At 44.0% G+C, this 21,916-nt stretch overlaps 1 protein-coding gene across 1 annotated transcript in view; it reads left to right on the top strand.

Annotated features, from left to right (window-relative positions):
* The window catches only part of SREBF2 (sterol regulatory element binding transcription factor 2), a 34,598-nt gene extending 13,291 nt beyond the window's left edge, over positions 1-21,307 (top strand). The window contains exons 3-19 of the mRNA XM_082241401.1: positions 1,368-1,549; positions 2,358-2,498; positions 3,234-3,458; positions 3,890-4,004; positions 4,189-4,370; positions 4,978-5,170; positions 6,045-6,226; positions 7,005-7,278; positions 8,052-8,221; positions 8,434-8,602; positions 9,126-9,246; positions 10,211-10,320; positions 12,131-12,263; positions 13,130-13,298; positions 16,000-16,185; positions 16,944-17,055; positions 17,755-21,307. Of these exons, the coding sequence (XP_082097527.1) occupies positions 1,368-1,549; positions 2,358-2,498; positions 3,234-3,458; positions 3,890-4,004; positions 4,189-4,370; positions 4,978-5,170; positions 6,045-6,226; positions 7,005-7,278; positions 8,052-8,221; positions 8,434-8,602; positions 9,126-9,246; positions 10,211-10,320; positions 12,131-12,263; positions 13,130-13,298; positions 16,000-16,185; positions 16,944-17,055; positions 17,755-17,975 (2,885 nt within the window). The 3' untranslated portion in view covers positions 17,976-21,307. The remainder of the gene's footprint in view (positions 1-1,367; positions 1,550-2,357; positions 2,499-3,233; positions 3,459-3,889; positions 4,005-4,188; positions 4,371-4,977; positions 5,171-6,044; positions 6,227-7,004; positions 7,279-8,051; positions 8,222-8,433; positions 8,603-9,125; positions 9,247-10,210; positions 10,321-12,130; positions 12,264-13,129; positions 13,299-15,999; positions 16,186-16,943; positions 17,056-17,754) is intronic.
* The last annotated feature ends 609 nt before the right edge of the window (positions 21,308-21,916 follow it).

Genomic DNA, 21,916 nt, shown 5'->3' with positions numbered 1-21,916 from the left:
AGTAACATACAATTACACAATACGTCATGCACCTTTATCACTCTAACTCTCCTCAGGTGTTGGAAATAAAGAAAGCTAACATATGGGGGAGGCAGTAGGGGCAAGTGGGCTAGCTCCACCATCAGGGCCCCACTCATATTTCAGGGTTCTAAAATAAAGTGGGGGGGGCTCCATGAATATAAAAGGTCTCTGTGCTTCAGATAGTCACCTGTGAGTTGGAGGTTGACAAACTATGAGGAGGTCAAGGGGGAAGTAGGGCTCTTGTCCCCACTGTTTACTTTCCTAGATTTATAACAACTGAAGAAGGCTTATAAATGGTCCCTGTACTCTTCTGTAAGAGCATGACAGTTTCTCATTCTTGGCTGTCTCTCCAGTATCCGAATCTTCCACTACTTCTGATTGTATAGAATCTACTGTTTTCTAACCTTTTTTAATGATGTGTTGGGTTCAGACTTTACATATGTAGAACTCAGCTTGAGGGATGCTTTGTGGTAATTTTTGCCAGTTCCTCCTTTCCCTTGCAGACCCTTGTGTCCCATGGAAATATTCTCTGGAGGGTTGGGGGGACCCCTGGTACAGCAGAGGATGTTGTACTGAGGGGTACAGGGGGGGTAACTGGCAAATATTGACTCTCCCTTCCTCCCCCTTTCTCAGCAGTAGCCACAGAAGGGCATGTCTTGATCTAAGTCTATACTGTATGTTTAAAACATCACAAACTAGAATAGAAAAACTTAAACTCCTAGCAGCTGTAGAAATCTTCAGTGAGAAAATATTCAGTAAGACTTCTGTCTAGTCTCTGTAACAGAATCATCTTTACTAACTTCTCGAAGACCAACACCCTCAGAAATGCTCTGACTCTTGTGCCACTCAGCCTTATTTAAGGCAATGCCTGTGCTCTTAGTAGGGGTATGTCTGATCTCCCCAATACATGAGAAAGCTTGTACAAGAGACATTCTCTGAAACTACCCTTAGAAAAAACAACAACTAGGAAACACATGCTAGGAATATGAGAAGCCCCTCTGAGCCATGTGGACTTGCTCATGGCAGCATTGTTGGTTTTTTGGGTTTTTTTAAAAAGGGAGCTGGTCCAGATAAATGTGACTAGAGCTAGACAATCTTTCTTTATCTGTTTTCCTGACTTCAATATTTGCTGCTGGTTTTTAAATTCTTCATAGATTGCTTTGCTGGGTCTAATGCTGCTAGGAGGAGGAATCGAGAGAAACACCCCTCCCCCCAATAGCTGACTGAACACTGGCCATTCCTGAGAGGTCATGGATTGCAGCTTAGCATCATAATGAAAGCTGTAGTCTTCTGTCAGCATCAGCTCATTCAGGCAGTTTCTCAGATTGCTCTTGTTTTCCTTTTAGTGCTGCAACCCCAGGTTCAGAGCCTGGTGACTTCCTCGCAAGTTCAACCAGTCACTATCCAGCAGCAAGTGCAAACGATGCAAGCTCAGAGGGTTTTGACACAAACAGCCAACGGCACCATCCAGACACTGACCCCGGCCACAGTCCAGGCAGTAGCTGCCCCTCAAGTCCAGCAGGTTCCAGTGAGTAGTTTTATGTTGTAATATTATGCGGGAAGGTTTAGTTTTCTGCACTTCCGAGGCGTGTATATTTATGCAGGTGGTTTCCTTTCTGTTCAAAGTCAGGAAGTGGCTTCACTGCTTGGAGACCAAACTATCCTCAGCAGTGAAGTTCCTTAGGCTTAGATCACTGATGGACTGAATTGTAGGATAGCTTAGCCATAGAAAAATGGACAGCAGTGGTCCAATATCAGAAGAAGGTCAGTAGAGACTTTGGAGAGGGTTTTTTGTGGGGAGAGGAAGAGCCAACTTTTCTAAACTACTAGATGTAGAGCTCTATATATAGCATATTGGGGTTTAATATTTAGTAACGTGCCAGCTGCAGTATTGTTAAATGGAAGGGAAAATAATCAGAGACAATAGAGTATTCCTTGTTTCACTGCTGAAAGCTTTTAGCAGTTGGATACAACACGTTTTAGAACTGCCTTCATAACTACAAAGGGTTAGAACTTGTTCTTTGTACAGAAGGATCAAATTGTCTTCAATGGCAGTCAGACTCCATACTGACAGCACAGTTCTTACTATATTGAGGGTCTTCCATACACCCAACAGGTTGGCTCATTGGCAAGTTCTTATTGGCCTTTGGCATTTGCAGGAAGGAGCATGGGGCGAACATACAATGAAGCAGATATATATTGAAACTTGCATACTTGAACTCCATGCAGTCACACAGAAATCTGTTGTAAAGAAGGTTGCCCAGCTTCTGCAGTGTTTGCAGTATTGAGCTTTGTGTTGTTGTGCTAAACCTTTTAACTGCCTCTTCTCCTTCTAGGTCCTTGTCCAGCCACAGATAATCAAGACTGATTCTCTTGTCTTAACAACACTGAAAGCTGATGGCAGCCCTGTCATGACTGCTGTTCAGAATCCAGCCCTCACAGCACTGACCACGCCTATTCAGACAACAGCCTTGCAGGTACTGTAGGGCATCTTGCTTTCCCTTCCCAAATATGCACCTTCTCCCTCTTGCCAGCCAGTATAGTGTTTTAAGAATCTGTTAAGTGGGACAGGCAGAAGGGGATCATTTAACAACTGAGCATCTAAAGCCTGTACCAGCTGCAGCTTCTTCAAGAGTAACTCCATGTGGAGTTCTTTGCTGTAATCAGGTCATGAAGTTATTAGAGCGTGGACACTTGAGCTTAGGCTATCCTGGCCCAGTAATGGCCGCTGCTGGAAAACAGGCTGGAATTGGGCATAGGCTACCCTCACCACTGAGAGCACATTCAGATCACCTGTATCCCTAGTGGCAGCTTCAAATTGAGGAGAACCCCTTAGCTGCATACCCATCCAGAACATGCCTCCCTATTTCCTGGGCTTGGGAAACACCCATAGTACCTTCAAGCATCTATCCAGCATCTGCACAACCTCTTCTGATTCAGATGGATGGAGAGGTATGAACTGACTCTCGTCGGCATACTGACAGCACTATGTCCCAAATCCCTGGATGACAGCTCCCAGGGGCTTCCTATAGATAGTGAACAGCATGAGGGACAGAATGGACCAAATGCCAAGGGGCCAAGCAGGAGTCCCCCAGAGCTGATCTCATGTAGCAACCGCAAGTAGGAGCAGAACCACTATAACACAGAGGCCCCAGCTCCCAACCCACCGAACAAATTAATCTTTAACTGGGTCACTGTTGTCTTTTTTAAAGACTTTAGTTGGTGGCAATGGTACCATCTTGACCACAATGCCCATGGTGATGGGAGGGCAGGAGAAGATGCCCATCAAGCAGGTGCCTGGTGGTGCCAAGCAACCAGAACCACCAAAGGAAGGAGAGAGGCGGACAACCCATAATATAATTGAGAAGCGGTACCGATCATCTATAAATGACAAGATCATAGAATTGAAGGACCTAGTCATGGGAACAGATGCAAAGGTATGAGTTGCTTTGTGGCTGAAAGCAAAACGACTGCTGTGATTTCAAACCCAGTTGACAATATGCTTGCAAGTCATATTCTCTGCTCCTTTTTTATTTTCTTCATTTGAAAGTTAGAAAAATACATAATTATATGTGCACTAAACATGGTGAGACATAAATAAAAGAGATAAAAAGATATCTTGTGGTATTAATACGCCTAGATTCTCTGCTTCTTACTGAGATTATCAGTCTTTGCTCAGTCAATATGGAGTTTTGGTCTCCCATGATAGATGCTAAATGTATTTGATTTGAATCCATTTCGTATTCTTCCCTGTGATTGGGAAAGTCATTGCAGTTTTAGTGTAGAAGCTTGTGCTGAAAGAGCATTTGGTGGCATTATTGCTAAAAATTACTATTCATTCTCTTTAATGTATGCACATTATTTGCAGATGCACAAGTCAGGGGTACTGAGAAAGGCCATTGACTACATTAAGTACCTACAGCAGGTTAACCATAAGCTGCGTCAAGAGAACATGGTCCTGAAGCTTGCTAATCAGAAAAACAGTAAGTGTTGGGTGGCTATTTAAGTGCCTTTGACCTCCTACTTCACTGTTTGATGACGTATATTATTGGTTGCCCAGTTTTGTGTGGGCAGGTTAAGCAAGGGAAGCAAGGGAAAGCATGAAGGGGAAAGAAAACTGAATTGTGAATGTGAGTAGTTAATCTTTGCAATCTCTGGTCTTTTCAGAGCTGTTGAAGGGGTTTGACCTAAGCAGTTTGGTGGACAATGATGTGGATCTGAAGATGGATGACTTCAACCAAAATGTTCTGTTGATGTCTCCTCCAGCCTCTGACACAGGGTCACAAGCAGGCTTTTCCCCTTATTCTATTGATTCAGAACCAGGAAGCCCACTGCTGGATGATGCAAAGGTAGTCAACATCCTAAAACATTCTACAGAGGGAAGCGTGCATAAGGGTTGCCTGTTACTTGTAGACATGGGTGATGTGTGCTGGATGAGCTGGAGATTTTGTGCTTGGCATTAAAGGCTGTAAGGAACTATGGTTCTAGAGGAAGACGTGACTCAGAATACAAAGGTTAATCAGTTCCATGACATTATCATCCCTGGCTAGTTTAGGCTGTCATTGTGTGAAGTCCTGTACCCAAAGCCTAATAATACAATATTTCGTCCCACAGACCTTTTAATAAAAAGGTTGACGTAACTCTGCTGTCTCCCCTTCTTCTCTTGCCTCTTAACAGGAGTGAGAATAGGAAGAAGAAATGTTGTGCACAGTTTATAGATATAAATTGATTGGCTGCAACAATAACACTAGCTCTCCTTCTGATTCGGCACACTCAGAAACGTGTTGAGGCATGATAGCGGAGATTGTTCTTATAGCCATGTTTGAAATGCTATGATAAATTGTGAACACCAGTCAATTCTTACACATTCTCAGTAGGCCGGGAACAATGAATTATCTTCACTGTTTCACAATTCTCTTGCTCTCTAACAAATCGCCCTCTACCACTATGGTCTAGGTTAAAGATGAACCTGACTCTCCAGCTGCTGCTCTTGGAATGGTTGACCGCTCACGGATGCTGCTTTGCGCTCTTACGTTCCTCTGTCTCTCCTTCAACCCTCTAACATCCCTCCTGGAGGGCCAAAGGACAGCTGACTCTGATGGTTCTGTACATCATAGCTCAGGGAGGAGTATTCTGTCAATAAATTCAGGTACTGTCAGAAATCCAGTCTTTCAGTATACTTCAGTATACATCTCCATGCTGCTTGTTTGGTGTTTGGAGTTCTTTAAGGATCACATATACAGTAGCTGAACACAGACAGTAGTAGTGACACTGGGGAAATGGGGTGTTATTTATTTGCTTTTAAAAATATATATATTAAAGGATGTTATTTATTTATATGCCCCCTTTCTATAGTTAAACCATACTCAAGGTTGCTTACATCAAAACATGTACACCATTCATTAATATATCAGCACTGACCACTTCATTGCTTGGATATTGAGAAACCCCTGCATTGTATATTAAAGTAGTGATTTGACCCTTGCTACAATATTCTGTAAAGAATTGTGCAGGGCACTCCTTTGCATGTTTACTGAGAAGCAAGCTGCATTGTGTTCAGGGAAACTCACTCCTAAGAAAACTTGTATAGGGTTGCAGCCTTCATCTGTTCTGAGTTTTACTAGTTCATTTTAAAACCCCATCCTCATAGCACTTCTGCAAGACATGGGAGTTATTAAATAAGATTCTTACAAGAATCACATCGTCTAGTTACACTGTGAAATAATTTTTATCTGTTTCAGTAAAATTCAGCATTTGTAGAGCCAATACGGATTGTGTTGCACATTTTGAACATATTTATATATATGTAACACACACACACAAATCTGTAATCCCAACTTTAGCAATGCAGTTTATTTGGGACTCAGAGCTAATAAACCCTATTGCCTGAGCCCCCACCTCCTTATATGCACAGCTTTTTTTACATAATTAAAATTCATCCCAGACTTGTTATTTTAATATGTTACCTCATCCATCTCCCCTCTGGCCCCCCTTCATATCTCTTCTGTTATCTTTCCTTGTAGGCTCTGGTGGCTGGTTTGGCTGGATGATGCCCACTCTGATCCTGTGGCTTGTGAATGGTGTTATTGTCCTGAGTGTGTTCATAAAACTCCTAGTACATGGAGAGCCAGTGACCCGACTGCACTCCCGGTCATCGGTTACTTTCTGGCGGCATCGGAAACAAGCAGACCTGGATTTAGCTAAGGTAGGTCAAGTTCTTGCTTCATAAAACAAATTTTGTTTCTTTCCTAGTTTGTCTTCTGGAGCAGTACTGAACAGGCAGCATCTCAAAGTGCAGATCAACTCTCCAGAGAGGCTTTTGCACTTGGGATTGCAAGCATTTGTCCTACTTCTGAAACACTTGTATGGTAAAAGACTCTGGAGCTCTTTAGTTCTCCACTTTTCTCCTTTCAGAAAGCCCCCCAAAATATTTTTGAATTGCCACTCTCAGCTTTAGCTGTGTAAAACAATCTTTGTTTTTGCCATGGGCCTGGGGTAAATTTGAATTTTGCAACTGAAGCTAATTGTAAAAGTGGCCAGATTGTCACAGATTTGCTTAATATGCCTGAAGGTTTAAGGTAGTATCTCCAATAAAAGTATTACAGAACATCAGTTACTATTTCATTCTTTCTTTATATACTGTTAGCATATTTGAATAAGATAGAGAAAAAAGGCAGTTTGATAGTTACTATTGGTTGGCAAAACTGCTTTTTTGTAAACCACGTAGAGATTTTCTCATCAAGCAGTATATACATTTTGTTACATAAATAAATGTAGAAATAGATTTAAGTGGAGATAAATAGAAGAGACAAAAAATGCAGCCTTAGAGTCAAAGATGCTGCATCTTTCAAGGCTAGGCTAAAGGTGATTATGCTTGATTGTGCAAGTTTCCACATGCCATCTCAGAGAGTCTCTGAAGTCACTGGACTCTCACAAGTCTTTGCTGCACCTCCAGCTTTTCTGTTTTTGTTCTGTGCCTGCAGGAAGATTTTACTGCTGCTGCATCAAACTTACAGACTTGTCTGTCTGCCCTGGGCCGAGCACTGCCTGCCTCTCGTTTAGACTTAGCCTGCGGCCTGTCCTGGAACGTTATCCGCTACAGTCTCCAAAAATTGGGGTTGGTGCGTTGGTTGCTAAAGAGGACATCTCGGCAGAGACGAGCAACAGAAGCCCCTGCAGGTTTTGAGGATGAAGCCAAAACTAGTGCGCGTGATGCAGCTCTAGCCTATCATAAGCTCCATCAGCTCCATATCACAGGTAATTGGAAAAGGGAGAAGGTGGACGCTTCTGTGAGTGTCTAGTGTGATGACCTAGACTTATCTACGTACTTTGACTGTGTTCAATAGAACATTTAAAAAACCTAAGTCTGCAGAGAGTGCTTCATTCTAGCTTGATGATACAAGTAGTGCCGTACTCTTCTTTTGCAGGTGTGTGTCTTGCTAGATTTATTCTTACCTGAAAATCAATAGTATAACCAGCTGAGATGATTCAGGTAGTGAAATGAAGGATGGTCTTCTATTTGGCCTGTATGAAAGAGCTTGATATACATAGCTTGGGTTTTGTTTGGTTGATTCCCAAAGTTACAATCTTACAAAGGTAAGATTGTAGATAGATATAAACCAAGGCTTTGCAAGGCAGGACATTACTACGCTTTAAGGTTTGAATGCAACAGAATCTCAGTAGCTCAAAGGGCTTTCCCAAATCAAACCCATGTGAGGCACTAATTGTACTGGGAAAGTCTCACATGGCGTGAGTTTAAAAAAGTGATGTGTATATGTACCTGCAACTCAGGATAGTACTCGATGCATCTGGTGAAGTAGACTGCAGCCCACAAAATCTTGTGACATAATTAATTTGTCCAGTGATGCTGAATGTTAGATTCAGGAAGAAAATATTCCAAGGAAATACCCCTTCATACAGCTATAGTTGAGCTTCTGCATGGCTGTCTTTGGTGCAAGAGTCTATCTTGGCTGCCCCTCTGTAAATTATTTTAAAGGAGATGACTCTTTCTCCTCTGGTTTCTGATGCAGGTAAGCTACCATCCAGCTCTGCCTACTCAGGATTGCACATGGCTCTGTGTGCTGTGAATCTGGCTGAATGTGCAGAAGAGAAGATTTCACCAAGCACACTGGCAGAAATTCATCTGACTGCTGCAGTTGGCTTGAAGACCCGCTGTGGTGGCAAGCTGGGCTTCCTGGCGGTGAGTAAATCCCAACAGCCTCCCAACAGAATTTAGAACAAGTATGTATTGTGGCATATTTCAACTGACCACGGTTTTGCATGTGAATGGAAGTGGCTTTTAAGTTGATCTGTATAATTAACTTTACGCAGAATTACTATCCTTGAGTCAGAGGCATGCATAGCTTTCCTTCAGCACCATATCTTACCATGGCACTTTTTCTTTCTTACCAGAGTTATTTCTTAAGTCAAGCCCAGAGCTTGTGTAGTTCTGAGCGCAGTGCCATCCCTGACTCTTTGCGTTGGTTGTGTCACCCATTGGGGCAAAAGTTTTTTGTGGAGCGGAACTGGACAGTGAAAACAGCTGCCAAGGAGAGTCTATATTGCACTCAGAGGAACCCAGGTGAGACCCAGCAGGCTTGTGAATGCGTTGCCCTAAGTCTGCCATCCAAGTTATGGGACAGTGTTATGCATGTGTATGCTCACTCTCTCTAGCCAATTCTTGCTTGAAAGCTTTTGGTGCTGTAAGAGATTGTGGAACATGGACTGAGCAATCAAATGGACAGTTTCCCAAATGATGGAGTTCTTTCTGCAAAGAATTTCTCTGCCCAAACAGATTTTTATTTATTATTTCATTTATATCCCAGGATCACCCCAACCAGCTCAAGGTGGTATTCTCACAGCAACCCTGTGAGGTTTGTTAAGCTGAGAGCTGGTGACTGGCCTAAGGTCGCCCAGTGAGCTTCATGACCAAGTGGGGTTTTGATCCCAGGTCCTAGTACAATATTTCAAATCCTGCATAACATGGCAAGGGTTTGCACCTGATTATTTCTGAGGGATACCTGCGTATTACTAGGGTAGCAGCCCTGAATCTTTTGTAAATTATTGAGAAAAGGAAATAAAGCTGATTGTTTTTTCATCTACAGCTGATCCCATTGCACAGGTGCACCAGGCATTCTGTGAGAACCTCCTGGAGAGAGCTGTTGAATCCCTTGTGAAACCTCAGATTCCAAAGGGGGCTGCAGGACATGATGATGAAGAGCCCTGGTAAGCTGCAGTTCTGTCCCTACCCTATTGGCATTTTTTCTCAGGTTGAGTAGCCAATTCTGACTGCCTGCTCTATTAGTTCCTGTAGCCCAGCAGGTGGGATGAAGGGTAGGAGCACAGATTTCATCTCTTTGGTTAGGAGCAATGTGGCAGGGCCAACAGAATAACATTCCTGACATAATGCAGAAACTTGAATCAAATTCATCTGCCATATCTATTGCCTATGTGGCAAAGGGCAGTTTCTCCTAGCAATTTGTAACTGAATTGCAGATAATGGATTAGTGGAGCATGCAGTTTTAAGGGCAACACTCAAGCGCAACAAGGTTCATCAGTAAATTATTTCTGTTTTGGAGACAGAAGCACAGAGAAATGCATAGTATGCTGCTGGATTGTTGAGAGTTCCATGATAAAAGAAAGTTCCCCAGCAGAACTTGAATAATAGCAATTTGCAGAGCAAGGAGAGAGCTGGTAACCAGGCATTCTTACTAAGAATAGCCAGGACGCGGGTGGTGCTGTGGTCTAAACCACTGAGTCTCTTGGGCTTTGCCGATCAGAAGGTTGGGGGTTTGAATCCCCGCGATGCGGTGAGCTCCCATTGCTCTGTCCCAGCTCCTGCCAACCTAGCAGTTCGAAAGCACACCAGTGTAAGTTGATAAACGTAGAAGGTAAATGGTGTTTTCAGGCGCTCTGGTTTCTGTCACAGTGTTCTGTTGCACCAGAAGCGGTTTAGTCACGCTGGCAACATGACCCAGAGAGTTGTGTGTGAACAAACACTGGCTCCTTTGGCCTGCAAGCTAGATGGGCACTGCAACCCCATAGTCACCTTTGACTGGACATACCCATCCAGAGGTCCTTTACCTTACCTTACTAAGTATACTAAGTTGCACACGTTAAACTGATGCACTGTAGAAATGTGTTGCATTGTCTTTACTGGTAAAAGTCTGATTTCTGCTTGTGCTTGTAGTGAATTCTCTAATGCTTTGGAATACCTGAAGTTACTCAATTCTTTTGTGGACTCTTTGGGAATTGGAACACCACCTTTCACTGGAAATTCTGTGTTGAGGTCTGCACTGGGTAAGTGTGAAGAATGCCCAGGTTGCTCAGTGTCCCATATTTCTCAGCTTCATGCTGGAGATCTGCAAGCATTCACTGCTGAGTTAGTGTTCTAAACTTGATTCAGCTGCAACATTAATTAAAGTTGCCCAGTTGATCAAAAGTGTATCTTAAGTCAATGATATTTCCTTTAAATCCATAAAGGCCAAAATTGTCATTTTTTTGAAATTTCAAACTCTCATAACTAAAAAACCTGGGGTGAGATAAACTTTAGATTTAAACTTAGTTTTGATAATTCAACAAGTGTACAAAATATTAAGAAAATTGGATGGCATGAGGTAAAAAATTGGACCCCTTGATATGGAATGACCATATCTTCAATCTTCCATGTGACAGCTCTTTAAATATTTGAATATGGCTATCCTATCTCATAGCCAGTTCTCTCAACCATTCCTCATATATGAGGAAGACACCTGCTGATTCAAAGAAATATGAAATTGAGCAGGTAGAATTTTCCTGATATCCCATGATAAATTTGTTTTAGATGTAGTGCAGTTTCTGCTTTTTAAGACAAGCAAGTGTCCAGTCACATGTCAGTGATAGTATTCTACATTGATCATGGTGAGATTTGATCAGCAGCTGAGTGGAGACCTCTAGAGGAGAGTTCAGTAAATATGTGGATCTAATTTTTTTCTGCAGAGATCAGTACTTACGGCCTTCTCAGCTGAGATCTGAAAGTAAATACTTTTGACCACTTAATGGTTTTGTGGAACACACTATGAGAGCTGGTAACTCAGCCAAGAGGTTAATGAGTCTTGTAAATTCTGGTTAGTGACTCCATTCCCAAGGCAGAAGCATTTTAAATGAGATGCATATGTTGGCAGGACGGTACCGAGCAGCTTGTCTCTGGTTGCTGTTGTTGTTCCCTTCTGCTGAAGCAGTAAGATGAAGGGGGGAATGTCTGGCAAGATGCTTGGCTTTGCACCAGCCTGTGTGTCAGCGGCAGCAGCAGCAGCAGCAGCAGGTGGATGGTACCCTACTCTGCAGGATGGCATTCACTAATGTGCCCTGACTTCAGCAACAAAGGGAGTTGAATCAGTTTTCTTGTCCCAAGCCTAGCACACCTTGCCTGCCCCAAATGTCCATTTTGGCTCTCTCTCCCACAATTTATCCTAGTGACCTGCTCTTGTACACGTTCAACATCACAATCTGGAAGTTTTTTGGGACCCTGGGAAGGTTTAGTTCAAGGAAGGGCTCACCCAGAAGCATTACTGTGATGGTATCATGCTGCTAACCCCTTGTCCCTGCCCGCTTTCCCAAATCAGGCCCTGGGCATTTCAAAGCAGCTGCTTAAATGAGATCTGAGCAGGTCTTGTCAGAAACTGACCTTTTCAGCATTGTCCTCCTTGTGAGGGTCCTCCTACCAGCAAGCAACCTCACACTATTCTAGTTCCTGGTAAGTTCATTTTCATTACACAGAAATATGTGTAACTGGGACCCAATGCCATTCTTCAAAATGAAAAGCAGATCCAAGATGGAAATTTAGAACAGAGAAGTGTGGGGGTATGGGTGTGACTTTTCCCTGCCTACCATTTTCTTACTCCAAATTGCCTTCCTCCTATGGCTGCCTCCCCTTCCCAGGAGCAGGGCTTCAGTGTGTTTGAATGCACTTTCATAGGTTTACAGGGGGAAGGAGCTTGAAGTAAGGAAACAGTGGATGGGGAAAAGATTCCCGTCTCCTGAAGCCATTTTCCATTAAAACAAAACCTGTTGGGATTTGCATTGGTGAGAGTGTCTCATATTTATTGTTCTTTTGTCTCTGCATACCTAGGCCCTGATGTGGTGTGCAGGTGGTGGTCATCCGCAATCACAATGACAATCAGCTGGCTCAGGGGTGATGATGCAGCCGTGAGATCCCAGTTTACCAACGTGGAGCGAATTCCTAAATGTTTGGAGATGATGGAGTGTGTGGCCTTTTTGCATTACTCTCACAATTGCCTTTTGTTACTTTAAATAGTTTCCAAACTAAGCTGCAGTATTTTGAGATTGTATTAACTGAAAATACCAGCTATCAGGCACTGGGGTGGTGGATGCAAAGACTTTTCTAAGTGTTATATGCAGGGTGGAGTTGGTCTCATCCAGCTGTGGCCATCTGGGTACTCAGTGCAGCATCAGGCCAGACTTGAGGGTCGGGGAGGGGGAGTTGCTCTGGTCTATAGAGAGATTCTCTCTCTCTCTCCCTTCAGGCTCTCTATCCAGTTGGGTGGAGGATCTGGAGTGTGTGTTCCTGGCACTGGGAATCAGAACAGATTAGAGATCCTGCTGGTTTACTGCCCACCTCACTGCCCAGCAGTCTTTCTGCCTGAGCTGGCAGATCTGGTCTTAGAGGTGGTGTTGAGGATTCCCATTCTGCTGGAGAGGGCTTTCTTCATGTGCCACCTCAAGAAGTCTAGAGAAGGGGCAACATGAGGATGAGCCTTTTCTGTGTTGGCTCCCTGTTTGTGGAATGCTCTCCCCAGAGAGGTTCACCTGGCACCTTCATTATTTAGGTGCCAGACAAAATCATTCCTCTTCTCCTAGGCCCTTGGCTAATCTAAGCAATCTATGGCCTTTAAAACTGTGTGTGTTGGGGAGGTTGTTTTTGTTTGTTATTATTTTATGATGAGTGGTATAGAAATTTAATAACATTATTATTATTTATTATGGGAACTTAGTAAGTGAGAGGCTTATGAAGCTTATGGAGGTGGTTGGTCCACGACCACAATACCTTAAAGGCACTGACCTTGTTCCTGGCTTGGGATCTTTCTCTTCTCTCTTCCCTCCTTTCTAGGAATGCCCTTGTGAAAGCTGTCTTTCATGTGTGCAAAGCCATGAACGCCTCCTTGTCAAGCAAGGCAGATGGGCAGCAGAACTCCTTTGGCCACTGTGAAAGAGCCAGCACTCACCTTTGGAATAGCCTCAACATGAGCAGTGGGGTCTCAAGCACGGGTCTCAATAACGTAAGTATCCTCATCCTCATCACAATCATTTATAACTGGCTGTACATGTACAACTGCCTTCTCCATCCTTTCCTGAGCCAAGGCTTGTGGGCAAATGTTTAGTCATCATTCCATGTGTCTCTGAGGTCAAATATCCTGGAGCTGAAGAAGCAGCAGCTAACATTTTTTTCTTCATGATTGGAGAGACAGAGAACGTTCCCTCTCCTCTTGCCCTTTTGTGTGTGTTGACTAGAGCTGCAGTGTTCCCTTTCCCACAGTAGTGCTTGAGGAGTGCATTTGTTTCCAGTGTGTTGGCTTCCAGTGCACTGCCAGAATTAGCAGGCTGAGCTCTTGTTTGGTCCTGTCCTTGTTGCTTTTAATTATGCCTCCTGGGTGAATTGTTCCCACAGAAGGCACTACATGTCTAGTCTCCTGTGGGCAAGAACAGTGTGAAGTCCTTGTATCAGGGTGTCAGTTTCACCTTCATTTCCTTGTTTCTCTGAGAAGCTGGGGCTTTCCAACTTTTGGCACTGTACAAGAATCGGAGCTGTTCATCACTGCTGGGTGGCAGCTGTCGTGCATTGTAGTTGCATTGCATGTTCTGGCAGTACTCGTGCAATGTTTCCGCAGTGCAGCACAGAGGTGCACCCATTTCTCCTCTGCAGGTGGGAATCTCCTCAGCTCGCCTGGATTGAATGCTGTTCTTTCCGATTCAGTGATTTAAGTGATGTGGTAGAAACTTCCTAGGAACTTTACATCTGAATTGGAAGGGGCCAAGAGGCCATCTGTACAATCCAGACTGCATTGTACTGCAAGCAGAAAGAAAGCATGAGAGATGAAAGTGGAGCACATGGGTTGAAAAGGCCGAGAAAAGGTATATGTGGCAGTGAAGTGCCCATCGTGACCTCTATTTTACTTAGCTGATTTATTTTTGGGGCCTGGCCTAGATGAAGCAGCAGCTGTGGCAGCCATGGCAATCTGCTGCCCAGTGGCCCTTTGCCTGAACAAGGGCCACAAGGTGACTAAGAATGGGGCAAAGTCATGCCAATGCCATGGACACCTGACCAAGCACACCAAGTTTGTGTAAGACACGATCCAGGAGGCATGCTGCCTCGTCTCCAAAAAGATATGTGTGATGGTGCTGTTCAAGATCTCCAAAGACAAATGAGCTGTGCAGTTCAACAAGAAAAGGGTGGGGACTTCATTCAAGCCAAGAAGAAGCAGGAGGAACTGAACAGTACCCTGGAAACAATGAGGAAAGCAGCAGCCCAGGAGGACTAGGAGCTCCCTGGCCTCCTCCCAAAGCCTCTGCAATAAAGCTTGTTTTGAAAACCCGGTAAAAACAACACTTCTATTTTCCTTAGGTATTTTTGAATGAACCAAAATGAGTCCTTCAAAATGCAGTTCGAACTGATATTCAAGATACTTTTTTTGCCACTGGAGGGCGCACCAAAATACTATTCTGTAGAAGATGTTGATTTGTTTTGCAGTTTTTTTATCCCAAGGGTACCTTCTCAAGATCATACTGCTTCATTTTACTTCTGGCTAATTGTTGGAACCTTTGGGACACATTTTCAAGGACACTTTCTTAGAATCCCACTGTTCGTCCTGTTCCACAGGAGCGTTGAGATTTGCAGGAAAAGCAGGTAGCATCTGGTCGTGGCAGGCAAATTGTTAGTGTGCAAGGTCAGGTTAAGCAGGTAAAGTCCAGTCAAGGCAAAGTCATGATTTTTCTATCTTGTGACTCCTGCAAGGCTAGAGAGATGGGAATATTGCAGGGGACACGTTCTCTGAGTCCATAGATGGTGGCAGGGCTGTGGGAGAATAAGGTACTAATCGTCTCCCAGAAGTCATTTGAGCCTTAGGCTCATTCATCTGTCACTACTCTCCGAAAGGTCCTAAGGCCAGAGATCATATCAGTCATGGTGGCTAAAATAAAAATGAATGTACACCCCCACAGCCCATCTTTTGGACAGTCTTCTGTCAGTGGATCTTCAGTTCCACATTAAAACAGTGTGGTGGTCTCAGTATTTCTTCATTTGGCTTAATCTTTCATCTTTTGGTGGTAGGTAGAATTCACATAAAACACCCAGGAAACAAAAAACAAATAAAGCATTTGTACGGTTAACCAATTTTTGTTAGGTAATTCTTTGAATATTCACTGTGATGGATGCTGTGGGAACAATGATTTGTGCTGGGAGCCCACTGCACCCTGATTTTGTGTTGACATGTTTTCAGAACACAGTTATAGGTGCTGATTTTGGCCTACAAAGGGGCACAGGATACTTCAGGGGTAGCCAGCCCTTTACCTTCCACATGTTATTGGACCACTGCTCCCATCAGCCTCAGCAGCATTGCTCTTGGTCAAGTATGATGGGAATTGTGGTCTAACAACATCTGAAGGGTACCACATTGGCTACCTTTGGATAACCTGGTTGCTTCCTCCATGTTATCTTGTTGTCATGTCCTTTGATGATAATATTTGGACAACAAAAAATTCAGAATGCTCATGCTGGGTCACTTTTTGAGAAGAAAGGGAATTTGGCCAGAGAGCTGTCAGTTGATACCATCTCATCTTTAAGATAAAAACACTATGTATCATTCTGCTAGTATTTTTAGATATGTGTGAGAAGCTTTTGTCCTTCTAAAGGCTGCTGCATCCAGCTGATGATGCTGGGATGTCTTGATACTCCTGTCACTGAATGGGTCTGTCTCCTTGCAGATGATCCAGCTGCTAGCTTGCGACCTACTGCTGTCCCTCCGCACCACTTTGTGGCAGAAACAGATGAACTCCAGCCAGGCCTTGGGAGAGGCCTACCATGCTTCTGCTTCTGAGCTGACAGGATTCCAGCGCGACCTCGGCAGCCTGAGAAAACTGGCCCATAGTTTCAGACCTGCTTATCGAAAGGTAAGATCCTGCCACTTGTAATGAGTGAGGAGATGATGACCTGTCCCTTGAGTTCCTGCATGCTGTTATAAGCCAAAGGGGCAAATGGTCCACGAACTAGGCCAGGACTGGTTTTGCTTTGAATTTCCAGCAGTGTGTTTGCCGTGGTGGCTTCCTGCTGGATATGTCCTTACTGTTGTAGACTTTGCCCTTAAGTAGCATTCATTGGGTGTGTGTGTGTGTGTGTTGCGGTTTCCCCTGGATTTAAACTAATGTGACACTTCCTGAATGTTCTAAACTCTATGTAAATTATCTCAATAATCCTTAAAACAGCCCTGTGATGTTTGCCATTCCTATTATCCACATGTCACCCATGTGAGCTGTGAGGATGAGAGAATACGGGGTTGCCTAATGCCAGGTAGCTTTTATGGTGGCTGCGAGATTTGAACTGGGGATTTCTAGCCTGGCAGGCTTAATCACTGCTCTCCACTGGTTTGTATGTATGCACAAACAGCGCAGATGGTTCTGTGGTAGAGTGTGGACCACTGCTGGTCAGAGATAGTTGGGTAGCATGCCCCTCTTTTAAAGGGCACATTCCCTGTACACTCTTGCTCAGCAGAAAGGAGTTAGGGAAGGAAAAGTGGCTGAGAGGATTAGCACCAGAAGGTGCAAGCTTATCTGATAAAGGCGCATGCCCAAATCTACAGCACCACAAGGTGATGGAAGGTTGCTAAAATGTAGACGCTACCCATTGTCTTCCGCTTTTCCCCTCCTTCCAGGTGTTCCTGCATGAGGCCACCGTGCGTTTGATGGCAGGGGCCAGTCCCACACGCACTCATCAGCTGCTGGAGCACAGTCTCAGGCGTCGGACACCCCAGAGTACCAAGCAAGGTCAGGAAGCTCTGGTGCCCTTTCTTGTCCATCTCTGCCCTGAACTGGGTCACCACCATCCCGCCCGGCACTATCTATCTATAAAATGCTTGCAAGCAATGCCAAACCATATATGACAAATGCCACAGTTAGTTTAGCCCCCTGGTGTGCAGTTCTAGAGACCTTTGGAACCCTAATTAACCTGAAACGGTGGCAAATGTGGTTTTGCTGTGATGAGGAATTGCCCAGAATGGGGGGGGGGGATGGGAAATGTCCCCCCCCCCCTTTGGTGAGCTGCTTTTTGTTCATAAATTGTAGGATCCAAGCCAGAGTCTTTAAAATGTTTTAAGGAGCGGTGGCACAAAGATGTTCGCTAGCTGACACCTGAGGCTGCTAATTTGAGCAAAAGAAAGGCCTGTCATGGAGAGGGTGGGCCTCGCCCACCTGTGCAAGTGTCATCTCTGTTACCAGCACAAGGCTGCTAAGTCTGGGCTGCCGGCCAGGACTCAGCTTGGGGCATCCGAGCCTCTAGAATAAATTGCTGCCTAGAGTTTCAGTGGGAGTTGGTTGACTGCTTCTTGCACTCCGTTGGGTAGCACCCATTGTGAAGCAATCTCTTGCTCACCCCAGTGTAGTCTTAAACAAATTGACTCCCGTGGTGCACTTCTTGCCCCCACAAGCGTGGCATTCCTTGTGATGCCTCTTTTTCCCCATACCTAGGTGAACTGGACGCCCTTCCTGGGCAGAGAGAGAGAGCTACAGCAATTCTCCTAGCCTGCCGCCACCTTCCCCTCTCCTTCCTGTCGTCCCCGGGCCAGCGAGCCGTCCTGCTGGCGGAAGCAGCCCGCACACTGGAGAAAGTTGGAGACAAGCGTTCCTGCAATGATTGTCAGCAGATGATTGTGAAGCTGAGTGGCGGCACAGCAATTGCGGCTTCCTAACCGTGGAGGATTGCAGCCTCGGCGCTCATTGAACGGGATTCTTGCCCCTTCCTACCCTCCTCTTCCTCCTCCTCCTCCTCCCTTTTTGAACACTGTTCCAGGTTAGGACCATGAAAGTTGTGATACGCTAGCCAGGGTAGGGTCTTCTTGTAAACCAGCTTTTGTTGCTAGTATATGCCTTCTAGTACAAAGGGTGCCCACACTGGAGCTAGAGAGTGTTCGCATTTTCGCACACTGAGAGAAGAATTTGGAATAGTGATGAAGAAGGGTGGGTTCTGAAAGGTTGGTCCCCCACCGCTTTACAAAACAATCTTATCTTTTGAGGAGGGGTTTTCTAGAAAGTAAGAAGAGCGGCCCTCAGCCCTTTTCCTGGCATCTGCGGTGGCCCTTGATCTGCACATCAGGTGCCATATGCTTTTGGCAGACCCAGAGAGGAGATCTGGCTCCTTGGTCCTCAGCATAGAAGCTTTTCTATAGATTCTGCATTCTCTGAGAGCCTTTGGAGGTTCTCCTAAGGAAGGGCATCACAGTTTTTAATGCAATTTGGGGTTTTTATAGCATTTTATGGCTTTATAAGCACTATGGACAACATCTAGGTTTCTCTTCCGTCTTCTGTGTCCTCCTTTCCACTTCTTACTCATGTATCTGCCACCTGGCAGCCGATGGAGCCATACTGTCATTATCTTTGGAGTTGTATTTCCATGCCCTAAAAGAGGGGACAAGGATGGACTTAGTGGTGAACCAGAAGCAGATTTAAGCTTGTGATTCAAAAAGCATGCATAGACAAACCACTGCTCTTTGTTTATGTTTTTTTTTTAAAAAATACCTGCAGACCCCCACTCCCCCCCAAAATCTGGATTAGGATCATGGGGAGGGGATTGCGCATTACTTTTAGAAGTTTGTTGCTGCTGGGGTTTTTTTTGGGGGGGGACCCCAAGACAAACTACAGCTTGGGGAAGATTTTCAGCAGGAAAAATAGCACAGAGAGGAAAGGTTAAAAACCCCTCCTGATCAGCGCTCCTACTGTTTCTTTTGTAAATAAAGAGACACCGTAAGTCTAAGTGCATTTTTTGAATCACACACTTAAAGTCAGCATTGAGTTTTACCTTAACAAAAAAGCAAACTAGGGGCTGAATTCATTGTTCTCTGTCCGCTAGTGCGAGACCAGAGCTTAAAGGTTTGGGCCACAAAGAAATCCAATGCAATAGTTGTGCTAGCCAAAGCTTGTTGTGCAACAATTTTAGGCAATGCATTTGTGCTTTTTTGCACAAAAGTGTTTTGCCAGTGCAACAAGTTTACCGCTAAGTGACTTTAACTTTGCGCTACGTTGGATACAACCCTAGGAATCCTTTTTCTGATGTTTGATTTCTTTGGTAGCTGCATCTAGATGAGTATGTTTAGGATAACAGTCTTAGGACTTGTCCACACTACCAACAGCTGTCTCCTTTGGAGTAGCTTTGACGGTCAAACAGGTTTATAAAATGGTTTACATATGTAGTATAGATGTAGTTCTAGAACTTGGAGAAAGAGGAGTGGTTGCAACTAGGCCTCCTTGTTGGAATAATAGGTTCTAAGAAAAGAGATTTTATATTTCATAGAGCTCAGAGTCTCACAGATCACTTTTGCCTTCTCCCGTTGCCTGTGCACCATCTCTGTTCTTGCTTATCCTCTCTTATTTCATCTTCCAAATCTGTCCGAATCAAACACACAAGCACCAAACAAATGAATTTGGGGGCACATAATTCTTTGGGGAGGCCCACACAACTGTACATTGCAGTGGTTCTTGCAGCTAGTGTGCCTTCCATGCGTAACAGCTGAACACTGCTGCAGAACTAAGACCCTCCATTAAAAAAAGAAAAGAATTTCCACCTTAAGCCTCTCATTGACAATTTTAAATTCAAATGAAGCTCTGTGTGTCCCAAAACACATGAAATCCTGGGGGAGGGCCTTTCCAAACACTGAAACAATTACATAATTAAAGGAAAGTGGTCTGAATCGCACAGTTAAGAGATTCATATCACATTGATATCAAATTTTTAAAACTTTCCATAGAGTAAACCAAAAGACGATCCCACAATAAAGCTTTGGCTAACTTTGGTTATTTTGAAGACCAATTCTCAATCTTCCTGAATATATTGGAACTAACAAGAGGTGTAATTTCATGAACATTCCAAATTTCCCGTTGGTATACGTGAGTGGATGTGTCTGAAAGGTTGCACTTGCGAAAGGTATCAAAATACACAGTGAAAGTGAACCTTGGAAGTTGCTTTGCCAGGACTAGTTTAGTTCCATATCTCACATCACATGGATGATCTGGGTTGCTTATCTTACAAACATGGGTAGCAACCATAGTCTATACTCGTGCCTTGGATTTAGCACTGCAGATCCGTGAGCAGATGTTTAAATAAGGCAGGCTGGAAGACGAGGACTGTCCTGTTCTCTTAAGGGTGCTTCCCGACAGCCGTTTTCCCAGTGATGGTAGCGACAAAACAGAAAGAGTAACAAACTACCTCAAGGAAAAGGTACATTCTAGCAGGATGCCTGGGGTGTTTGGTGCTACCATTGCTGGTTTCCTTCCACAGTTGTTCTGCCGCTCACACAGATTGTTCCAGTCTGCTTGGAGTTAGCAGCCATCCATCTGGGATTAGCACAAGGACCTGCGCGAATTGTGAGTGTTCGGCGAAGTGATTTAGCATGCCTGACGCTTAGAAGGAAACCTTTTCCATCTAGAAGCTCTCATAGCAAATAATTCTGCGCAGTTAAGTTTTGAAGTGTCTGGATTAGTTGATGTGCATCAGAATATCATCTCCTATTGACACTGTGTACCGCAGGACATTTCACAGTTCTATGGATTTGAGGCTATGAAAGCCATTTATACTGTCAAGCAGGAGGGAATACTACGGCTGAGAATGGGCATTGCAGTCGAGGGTAGAAGCCTCATGTTGTACAGCAGGAAGAGGCATTGAGGGTGGTACTGCTAGCTTGTGGCTTTATGCTTGTGTAGATGGGACCTCCACAAGGGAATCGCCCTGTCTTTCCATGTACATCAACCATTTTTTTTAAAGAAGACACCTCATTTATTTATGGGTTTGTTGTCACCCAGGCTATCTCTATATTATTTTTGTGTATATAATGTAACTTTTTTGTGCTTTTATATATGATGTGAAAAGTGTATTTATCCCAATGAAATTAGGAATAAGGATTCTTTGCTATAAGAAAACGTAGCTGGCAATGATGTGAGTGGGTGAGCGTTTCTGGTATATGTCCTGATTGTGACCCTCTCCTGGGGTTCATTGCGCGACTTGTCTAATAAAAATCAAATTGTACACAAAGTCTGATACTCAAAAGAAGCTTCATTAAGAAGAGTGTGTTTTGTTGGGTGGGGGTGTATGGAAAATGTTTAAAACGTTCTCCCACAAAGTATGCTTGCACACCAGTGGTAGTACAGTAATAATAACTGATAATGGTAGTGGCTAAATAGGATTGTCAGAATGCTGCAGTGTTCAGTGGCCTAATTGAATTGATTAGGTTTTGTTAAAGTTAAATCACCAGCGTTTCCTCTGTCACACAAGGTCCATAAATATAAGCTACAGTAATTCACGAGGAGTGCAGAACAGATCAGAGCAAGCTGTTAAGTATTAGGATTAATCTGCCAATCTTCCCAGCAATCTGTAGGACTTGGAACAGAAAACCTACACTGATGATACATATGCCACAGGTTTGAAAGAGCTATGAGGAAGGGTGTATATAATCGATAACATATCACTTTTAGGGAGAATCCACAGTCTATAACAACATTTGAAGGCCACAAGTTCCACATCTCTAGATAGACGAGTCCCATAAATCTTTCCTATTACTTTAGCTTACTCATTGCTGGCTCATATTTCTGTTACTGTGTTTAAGACCAAGCTCTAGTTTTCTTGACATGGATAGTGGAATTT

This window comes from Podarcis vaucheri (assembly GCF_965113315.1).
Source record: "Podarcis vaucheri genome assembly, chromosome: 10".
NCBI classification, from domain to species: domain Eukaryota; kingdom Metazoa; phylum Chordata; class Lepidosauria; order Squamata; family Lacertidae; genus Podarcis; species Podarcis vaucheri.
This window is presented reverse-complemented; position numbering and strand designations above follow the sequence as displayed.